This window comes from Olea europaea, chromosome 13 (genome assembly GCF_002742605.1).
Source record: "Olea europaea var. sylvestris chromosome 13, O_europaea_v1, whole genome shotgun sequence".
Classification (NCBI taxonomy): domain Eukaryota; kingdom Viridiplantae; phylum Streptophyta; class Magnoliopsida; order Lamiales; family Oleaceae; genus Olea; species Olea europaea.
The window spans coordinates 9,126,831-9,137,302 of record NC_036249.1 but is presented as its reverse complement, the minus strand read 5'-3'; the positions used below and the strand labels follow the sequence as shown (position 1 = coordinate 9,137,302).

At 36.6% G+C, this 10,472-nt stretch overlaps 1 protein-coding gene and 1 pseudogene across 1 annotated transcript; one reads left to right on the top strand and one right to left on the bottom strand.

Annotated features, from left to right (window-relative positions):
• Positions 1-315: 315 nt before the first annotated feature.
• On the top strand, positions 316-1,612 carry LOC111408420 (F-box protein PP2-A12-like; the record flags this gene model as incomplete). The annotated part of the gene is made up of 2 exons (XM_023038181.1): positions 316-485; positions 984-1,612. Coding segments are annotated over 2 exons (591 nt in total), but the record flags the coding sequence as incomplete, so codon positions are not given.
• Positions 1,613-6,551: 4,939 nt separating this feature from the next.
• The window catches only part of LOC111408419, an 11,185-nt pseudogene continuing 7,264 nt past the window's right edge, over positions 6,552-10,472 (bottom strand).

Below are 10,472 nucleotides of genomic sequence, written 5' to 3'. Positions count from 1 at the left end.
TGCAAAAAAATAAATTCGAAAATGGGAAAATCCATATAAAGATTACTTCGCAGAAAGTTTCTTATGGATTTTTTTTTTTTGTCATTTTGTTTTTGTGAAGGATCTTTAATAGGATATGGGGTAGAAAAGATTTTTGTTTCAATGGTTTCACGTGGAAATTAAGTTAGGAAATGACATTTAAGGAATTATGGAATTTTATTTTATTTTTAATTCTTGATGAAATTTCTGAAAAAAGAAAAAAAATTGTATTTTTAATTTTTCAATGTTGGTTCTGTGTGCTGTGGTTTGAATGAAGGTAAAAGAGAAAGGATATGAAAATTGATTGAATATGTGTTGATAGGGATCGTTGAATTTGATTTTGTGCAGAAATTCTGGTTAGATAAGAGAACTGGAAAGACTTGTATGTCAATATCTTCGAATGGGTTGGCGATTACAGGGATCGATGATCGGAGATACTGGAGTCGGATTCAGACTGAGGAATCGAGGTGAGATTCAATACTCTGCATATACTTCTGTAAGTTAAGATGAAATTGGAATTGGTTATTTGTTGATGCATATGTTTTAGATTGGCTGATCAAATCCAACTGTTTCTGGGCATTTTTCGATGAAATCTTCCAAAGAAAAGGTTATTTACTGTTCGTTTTCTTTCTACCGTTTTGTGATGCTCTGTTTCTGATGTTTTTGTTGTCAGTGTGTTGAATAGTGGTTTTGTGCATGTTTTGTTGGGATCTTAACTATGAGGATGGTTTCATTGAGTTTTGGAATCTATAATTTAGGTTCAGGAATTTACACATTATATAAAAGGACAGACTGGTTTTGATTGAATGCTTCTTTATATTTATTGATCTTGAGTTTTTAAAATGGGAACTGATCTTCATGATCTTCATGTATCCACTGGTTATTTTGTAGCAATGCATCATATTGTACCAAACTAGTAATACATGTGGAAAATAAACTTGATCCCAATTATCTGTTCTATACAGGTTCCATTCAGTTGCTTATCTGCAGCAAATCTGGTGGCTTGAAGTGGATGGCGAGGTCGAGTTTCCATTCCCAGCAGGGTCCTATAGCCTGTTTTTCCGACTGCAACTCGGACGTGCTTATAAGAGGTTCGGCCAAAGACTTTGCAACTCCGAACACGTTCATGGTTGGGATATAAAGCCAGTGCAACTCAAGCTCTCAACTTCAGATGGACAGCAAGCGACATCCCAGTTTTACTTGAAAGAACCTGGAAAATGGATTTACTATCATGCTGGGGATTTTTTTGTTGCGGATTCTGGCAAATCGACTAAAGTCAAATTTTCGATGACGCAAATCGATTGCACACACACTAAAGGTGGTCTTTGTGTAGATTCTGTAATAGTGTATCCTGGTGAGTTTGGAAAGAGGTTGCAGCGTTTTTAATTGCAGTAAACCTTCTTGGTCGGATGTAGGGGTTATAGCCTAGTTGAAACTCGAGTTCTTTGTGCAGACTATGTAATGTAAATCGTTTGTAATCGAGTTGTCAACCTTGGTAAAACTCTTGTTGCTCGGTCTAGTATTTTTTGGTTAATTGTACTAAACATGGCCTTCGGTGTTGGATAACGTAACTAATAATGGATTTATTTATTTATTTTCCTTTTTTTCCCCACTAAAGAAAAAGAAAGGGGGCCAAAGGGGGGCTATGATTCAGTAAATTTAGGAACTGTTATAGGGATTCAGTAAATTTAGGAACTGTTATAGGGCTATCATTCTCATTCTTCCAGCTGGGAACATTTGAAAGTTCGGTTGGGGATGGGGCGAGAGGTTGAGTACGGGGCAGGAGGAGGGCTACGGGCGTCAAAGGCGCAGTGCTCGTTGAAAGGCTCTTCCATTGTAGCGAGCCGTGCCTGGGCTGGACCTATGGGCACCATGCTCGGACAGTCCATTTTTTGAATTTGAACGAGTAAATACTATTTAGAACCTTTATTTTTTAATACCGATCTAAGTGGTGGCACCAAGAATTTATGATTCATTTATTTGGACTCATGATATATTGGCACTTGGACTCGTGTTGATATCACTATTTTTTGAATAATAGGATTTAAGTTTTATGTAACAAATTAATTTTTGTAGTTGAGATTTACGAGACTAGACTTTTTGTTAGAAAACTAGGGTCTAGTCCTCTAAATACTTTCTAGGGCAGTGCTATACAAATAGGGTCACATGGCCCCATTTTTGGATTATTCGGATTTGAGATTGGCTACAATATGTAGACGAAGTTAAAATTATGCACGAATGAAATAAATACAATTATAATTATAAATACTACCTTAATAGTCTTCAATCCCACATTTGAAAAGATGTCGGAAGGGCGCCTTCATTTTCTTGAAGCCATGTGATGCATCTCAGTCTAATATAGACCAATAATTGGATGTATTACCGACTTGAATGAGTTTAATATGCAAGCTAGAGGAGAATTAGTGTGGGTTCTTAGTTTAACTTTTACTCATTGACCTGTTGGTAGGGGTTTGGTAGTCAAGAGTGCCAAATCATTATAATTGGTTTTTTTATTACATGCCATGCAAATCATTTTGCTGTATTTAAAAAAAAAAAAAAAAAAGGTTGAACCCCAACCTTAAGGGCCCCCACCGACCCTGCCCTAAGCCATCGTGGAGGAGGTAAATCCCAGGATGTGCCTCCCAGGAGCCAGGGTGGAAAGCACATGGATAGGCCAAGGTTGTTAACCCATATGGTAACTCCCGCTTGCAACAAAGTCAATTCCACCTTGCAGGGAATCGAACTCTGCACACTACTGCGCTGAGCCCTATCCGCCCTCCCTTTTGCCACTGGGAGATATGCCCTGGGGGCATTTTGCTGTATTTAATAATTTTGGCTGCGGGTAGATATTGTTGTACTGCCAAGAGCAATAAAATTGGTAGAAAGAAAATAAATACAAAAATACACAAGATTTATAGATATTCGTTTCAATGTGAGATCATGACTTGCCGTTGCTACAATAATTCTTCCACCGTGACCATATGCAAAGGTGGATCCGCGTACTGACTCATCACAACGACAATAATCAAATTCCTCAACTTAACATATATAACTAACAAATAATTTCTAGGTCATTTGTGTTGCCAAGACTTGTTAGGTTTTTGGCTAGACTACTAAAAATCATGATCATATATTTATACAATAGACTGGTTTTTGTCTAAGTGAAAAAACAAGTTTTTTCTGTACCCACGAATATGGTGAAGTAGTAAAGTAGAAGGGTTATTTATGGAGTATCGGGGGTTCGAATCCTCGAGACAGCTAGAAGGCAACATTTATGTTGAAAGATAAATGTCATATGGAGACAATATTATGGTGCGCTTTGTCGTCCCTTCGGAGGATCTATCCGTACGTCATAAAGAAAAGTTCATAGGGATGAGAATCGCATTCCGAATATCTGGCCCAAGTGTGTATAAGTTGTGATTGCATCCTTATTTACCCAAGTGACAAATCAGAGAGGAAGGCCGCCACTTCTCAAAATTAATCAGGCAAAGCTAAGTCACAAAAAAAGGGGACCAAACCGTCATTGCTGCGTGGTATGTAAGAATAAATTGCAGCAGCATTGATAACCAATCAGTTTGAATATGATTTAAATAGCACTAAGTAGTATTAAAAATGAAAAAGAAGGTAAAATCATGTTTCATTACTAAATTTTTTAGTTGTATCAAGTACTGCGTGCTAAACATAGATTAAGTGATTGGGATTGTCCTGTTACATCCCTTTGTTTCTGTGTCGCCTTCGCGTGTCTAATTTAGTAAATAGATTGTTGGCCTCCCATCTTTGAATATTATGATCTTAGCTAATAAAACATGTGTACAGTTGAATATGACCTAACAGAACAAATAATTTTTTTTTTTAACTTTTTTTCTTCGTTAATATGTCTGGTACTACTACTATAATATAAAAGGAACACTAGGAGGAATTTTATTGCTACCGTACTTAAAGAAGATGACATGTATACTACATCACAAGATGTAGTGGCTGGAGAATTTGTAAATTTTTATACTTCTTTGTTGGGAAAGAAATGCTCTCTCGGCCTATTGACTTGGATATTTTTACAAATGGTCCATTGGTTTCCTTGGAACAAGGTAACACCTTGATTAGGGACATTTCCTATGAGGAAATTAAAGATGCGCTTTTTGATATTGGTAATGACAAATCTCCCGGGTCGGATGATTATACTTCTTGTTTCTTTAAGAATGCTTGAGAGATTATTGGTGATGATTTTGTTGGGGCTATATTGGAGTTCTTCTCTTCAAGTTGCAGCCTCAAATATATTAATCACACAGCAATTGCTTTGGTGCCTAAATCGGATCACACGCCGCATGTTGGTGATTTTAGGCCCATATCTTGTTGTAATGTTACTTACAAAGTGGTTGCTAAAATACTTGCTTCTAGATTGAGACCCATTTTGGGAGATATTGTTGATCATGCGCAAGCCGCTATTGTGGAAGGTAGAAGTATCATGGAGAACATTCATCTTGCCCAAGAACTCTTGAGGTAATACAATAGGAAAATGATTCCCCCACGATGCCTCTTAAAAACTGATCTTTCCAAGGCTTATGATTCGGTAAGTTGGGATTTCCTTAGAGATATTCTTTATGGCTTGCAATTTCCCTCGAGATTTGTCCATTGGATTATGGAATGTGTCACTTCTACATCATATTCTATTGCTTTGAATAGGACTTTGCATGAATTTTTCAAAGGTGAGAAAGGTCTTCGACAAGGTGACCCCCTTTCCCCATTTTTATTTGTGCTTTGTATTGAATACCTTTCGAGATTGCTTAAAGCTGCCACATATGATAGTGATTTCAACTTTCACCCAAAATGTGGTCTCCAAAAGATCAACCATTTAGTTTTTGTGGATGATTTAATGCTATTTGCGAGGGGAGATTTTATGTCTGTTAAAATTCTCATGGATTGCCTTTCAAATTTTGGTTCGGTCTCGGGATTAAGGTTGAATGTTCTCAAATCTAGCTTGTTTACAGCTGGTGTTCATGGACAGCTTCTTGAAGATATCATGGAATTAACTAGTGTTCCTAGGGGGAGTATGCCATTTCGGTATTTGGGTATCTCCCTTGCATCGGACAAACTTAAAGTAAGTGGTTATGCTCCTTTTCTTGACAAAATAACAACATATATTGGTGCATGAAATTTTTCTACATTATCTTATGCAGGCAAGATTGAACTTATAAGGACGGTTCTTCAAGGAGTTGAATGCTTTTGGCTCTCTATTTTCCCTATTTCGGCTACAATTATTTCTAGAATTGTTAGCCTTTGTCGGACATTCCTTTGGGGATCTAAAAAGCTGTTAGTTGCATGGAAGAATATTTGCCTTCCAAAGGAAGAAGGAGGCCTTGGATTAAAGGACTTGAAGAGTTGGAAATTAGCGTTACTTGCTAAATCCCTTTGGAATATTCACAATAAAAAGGACTCCCTATGAATTCGGTGGGTCCATCATGTTTATTTAAATGGGACTTGCATATGGAAGGTTTGTCCTAGAAAGGATCATTCTCCACTCTTCAAGAAACTTCTTGTAATTAAGGATATTCTTTGTGCAAATGCTGCTGCCCAACAGATTTTAATTCATGGACAACAAGGGGGAACGAGTCATATGGATGCTGGAAATGCCCCTTCATAGCAAGCTGTTAGTGGCCGAATTTATAGTGCTGGAAATGCACTAAATAGGCCGGTTAAGGGGCAGACCTGGGACGACAGTTTAGGCAGGCAGCTTCCTTCATTCGGTAGGCAGTTTCTGCAATTTTGGAATGAAAATCTGGGCTGTTCTACAAGTGGAAAATTCAATAAAAAAATTGCTATGATTTCTTTAGGCCTAAGGGTACTTTCAAGCCTTGGGGAGCTGAAGTTTGGAAAACATGCATCACTCCGAAGCATTCTTTTATGCTTTGGTTAGGGGCCCAATCAAAGCTCCTAACTAAAGACAAATTAATCTTCTTGGATATTGATCGCAAATGTGATTTTTGTGGCCATTTTGTGGAAATTTGTGAGCATCTTTTCTTTAAGTGTTCCTTCACATCTTCCTTATGGGGGAACATTAGGCGATGGCTTGGCATTACGAGATCTATGTCAACACTTGTTAGTGCTCTTAAGTGGTTGGAAAAGGAGGCCTGTGGAACTTCTTGGCTTAGTAAGGCGAAGAGGATTGCTCTTGCAAGTACCGTGTACTACGTTTGGCTTATAAGGAATAGGAAGATATTTGAAGACATCTCACTCGACTTGGATTCCATTGTGAGACGGATCAAAACACACGTATACAAAGTTATGTTTACCTTGTAGCCGAATGTCTCGATCCATTTCGAATCCTTGGCATTGGGTCATTGATTTCTTTTGTATTTCACTTACTTTTGTTATTCTCGGGGATGCCCAGTGTATTTATTTGTGATGTTTGATTGTGAATCTCCCGGAAATGCTCGGTGTACTTGTACATGACACGTTTTTGATTAATATATTTACATTTACTGATAAAAAAAAATCCTACCAAAAAGAGGTGAGCATGCATTATTTATCCTATGCCATCAAATAGAATAACTCCAAAGCACCATCTCAGCATCACTTTCCGAACCATCCCAACTGAAATTGTGGTCTAAACAAGGGGGTGGTAACAACAGAACTCCTTCCATATTTGTCATTGAAACCTCATTCATGTAAAAAAAAATCCAAATCTAATAATGTTTTTTTTGTGTCCAATGTTGTCAAATTTGAAAATGTATTTGTAGTGACTAATGATGTAGAATTGCCACTAGAAACGCCACTAGTATCCATCATATTTTCTTGCAAAATGGCGCAACCCTCTTCCTTCGATTGCCTAAACCCTTCTGACGCCTCTGACACTGCCTTCTGAATATCCTTAACGTCATTGGACACGGGTACTGGCAAGCGCCAGATCGAGTCAGCAAAATTTAGGCATGCTAACTGACCCCTAAAAGCCAATGCTGCAACATCATAAGCACGCGCCGCCATTTCTGCAATAGGATGAGTTCCGAGCCATATCCATTTCTGATTGTTGGGTTCGCGTAACTCGCATACCCATTTATTCAAATTCCTACGTCTAACACCCCGATAAATCGGGTGGCGTGTTTCCTTATACTTCTTTGTTACATTTTATTGTTGAGGTTGCTGAACTACCATTACACAGATCATCGAGTATCGATCGAGTGAATTCTTTGATTTTCTTCAGCAAATTGAAGCCGTGAGGACTTGAATGCTTTTCCTTCATCTATTAGAATTTATCTGAGCATATTAGGATTTATTAGAATTGAAGCTAAAGTTGCTGCCGCCATCACACACTCTGAAATTATTGATGACTGGAACTAAAATTACACCTTCCAGAATTATGGTAAAATAGAACAAATCATGGATTCGCTCTCATTTGAGCAGAATACAAAAAATCAGAGATCTGCTTTCTTTGAGCAGAACACAGGAAAAAGAGATGTTGAATCTCATAAAAACACAGCAACAGGAAGCAATTTTGCTCTAATACCATGTTACATTTTATTGAATGAGAAATCTCCATTAAAGGAGGAAAATTACACTCCAAAATAGGAGGACATAATAGGAGGAAAGGAGCACTCCAAAGGAGGAGGAAAATAAACCTCCATGAAAGGGAGGGATTGGAAGAAGAAATTCCAATAGAGATTTTTGAAAATTTCAGAGAATCAAAACTAACTGAAAGAGAAGAGAAGTTTTCATGTCCAATACTACGAACAAGAATGACCTTTGAACTTTGAACGCTTTGCCATTATCAACAACCTTTAGAAAACCAAGAACTGCAATGGGATTTGGAAGGAAAAAAAACCAGGCTGAGAAGAAGCCTGCCTCCGAGAAGGCTCCGGCGGAGAAGAAGCCGAAGGCCGGAAAGAAATTGACCGAAGAAAGTGGCGCCGCGGCAAGAGGCAAGAGGAAAAAGCAATGATTTTGTTCGAATGTCCAAAAATGTGATGAAAAACAGCAAGAAGTGGCCAGATAAACTGTTCCGAGTACTTGATATGTACACCGGAATCTCCAATTACATTCCAATCCCTCCTTTCATGGAGGTTTATTTTCCTCCTCCTCTGGAGTGTTCCTTTCCTCCTATTATGGAGTACATTTCCTCCTATTTTGGAGTGTAATTTTTCTCCTTTAATGGAGATTTCCCATTCAATAAAATGTAACATGGTAACAGAGCAGTGATTGCTTCCTGCTGCTTTTTGTTTTTCCAGCATTCTACTGGAATATGATTGTCTTTTCCAACAAGGGCGGGCCAAATCCCATTGCGGTTCTTGGTTTTCTAAAGGTTGTTGATAATGGTAGAGCGTTCAAAGTTCAAAGGTCATTCATGTTCGTAGTATTGGACATGAAAACTTCTCTTCTCTTTCAGTTAGTTTTGATTCTCTGAAATTTTCAGAAATCTCTATCGAAATTTCTTCTTCCAATCCCTCCCTTTCATGGAGGTTTATTTTCCTCCTCCTTTGGAGTGTTCCTTTCCTCCTATTATGGAGTGCATTTCCTCCTATTTTGGAGTGTAATTTTCCTCCTTTAATGGATATTTCTCATTCAATAAAATGTAACAACCTCCCAGCACGTTTCTTGGGCTTGCTTGACGCCAAAATGACCTCTTCATCAGAGTGTCCCCTTAAGGATGGAGTCTTCGGCACTTCGGAAACTTGACTTTCCAACTCAACTGGATTAGGGTTAGACCACGAACTTAATGAATCGATTGAAAGTTATGATCAAGATTCAGAGAATTAATTAAAGTTGTATCTTTTGTTGCTTACTGGGGGTGTTCTTGAGTTTGTAATGAGCAAATAAATGGCACTGGTTTTTATAAATTTGGGGTACCATGGAAAACAGGACACGGGATGGACAATATTTTGTACTAGATGGCCCACTTTCGAGGCCTAAAATGTTTGGTTTCCCCTGTTTGAGAAAACAAATTGTAGCTTGGCACACGAACACGGATGCCACGCAGTAATATCTCGTAAATTACTGAAGGTTAATTAGTACAAAATGTCTTTACTTTTCAATATTATTTTGCAAAATGTTCATATTTTTCATTTTTAACAATTTCACCCTCACTTTCACCTTTCTTTGCAGAAAAGATCCTTCCATCCACTTACCATCAAATGCCCCGTTAACTCAACAAAGGTTAATTAACACAAAACATCCACACCTTTTAATATTTTTGTACAAAACTTCCATACATTTCTTCTTTTCCTTTTTTTTTTTGGCAATTTCACCCGTTACTTTCACATTTCATTGTGCAAAATTTCCTACTGTCAACTACGCCATTAACTAAAAAAATGCAAATTTTCTTTTAAAAAACTAAGGGTAATACAGTCTTACCTAAATTTTTCATTGGCCTTCTTCTCACTTTCAAAGTTAATTGTTCAAAATTAAAAGTAATATGAAAATAATTTATACAATTATTCCATTAAATAAATAAGAAAATGACGTAAAGAACACTATATTTCATCTTGAGAAGAACAGTGACAGCTATAATATTGGATCACTCATAAAATTTGGAATGATAGATGAAGAGATTGAATATGCAGTCAATAAATTGGAGATGTTCATCCATTTTTGTGTTTATTAAGGGTGTAAATAAGGGTACAATAAGAAGAATAACGACAAATGTAATGCTGTAAATAACTCATCAGATTTCAATGATGAATGACATATCACATATGACTGGAAAAGATGAAATGGACATGTTTTTTCTTTTTAGTATAAAATTGAACTAGTGATAACCATCCCTATCTATTAATATGTTTTATGTGTAATAACTCTACCTTTTAATATACTTTGTGAAAAATATCCTTACTCAACTGCATAAAGCATTCATACCTTTGTAAAATGAAAGTTATGGACGTTTTGCACAAAAAACATTGAAAGGTGGGAATGTTTTATGCTAATTAGCCATTTTGTTGAGTTAACAGAGCATTTGATGGTGGGTGAATGAAATGATCTTTTCCAAAATAAAAGGTAAAAGTGATGGTTAAATGGTAAAAGTGATGGTTAAATAGTAAAAAAATGAAAGGTATAGATGTTTTGCACAAAAATATTGAAAGATGAGGACTTTTTTGCTACTTAACCTTTACTAAAAGGGAATACTACCTTTTCCTTTCTCTCTCCCCTTTTTATTAAAAGGGGCACGTTTTATTAGTAACAAATAACAATGAATAAATGAAAATTTGCATATGCAGTCAAAAATCAATATTTGTTGTAAAAAAATGAGATAATTATTGATGATTATTTAGTATTATCTTGATACAAAGACAAGTCTTATATTGTCTAGAAGATCTATTTCATTCAATTATAACTTTTATTTTGGACCCTACAAATATAGGCATTGGTCCTCAATAATACACACAAATATATTAACTTCTCTATTTTTCTTTTTTCCATTTAGTTTATACCACATTATCAGTAAGATAGCTCAAATTTTTTCAAAATCTAAT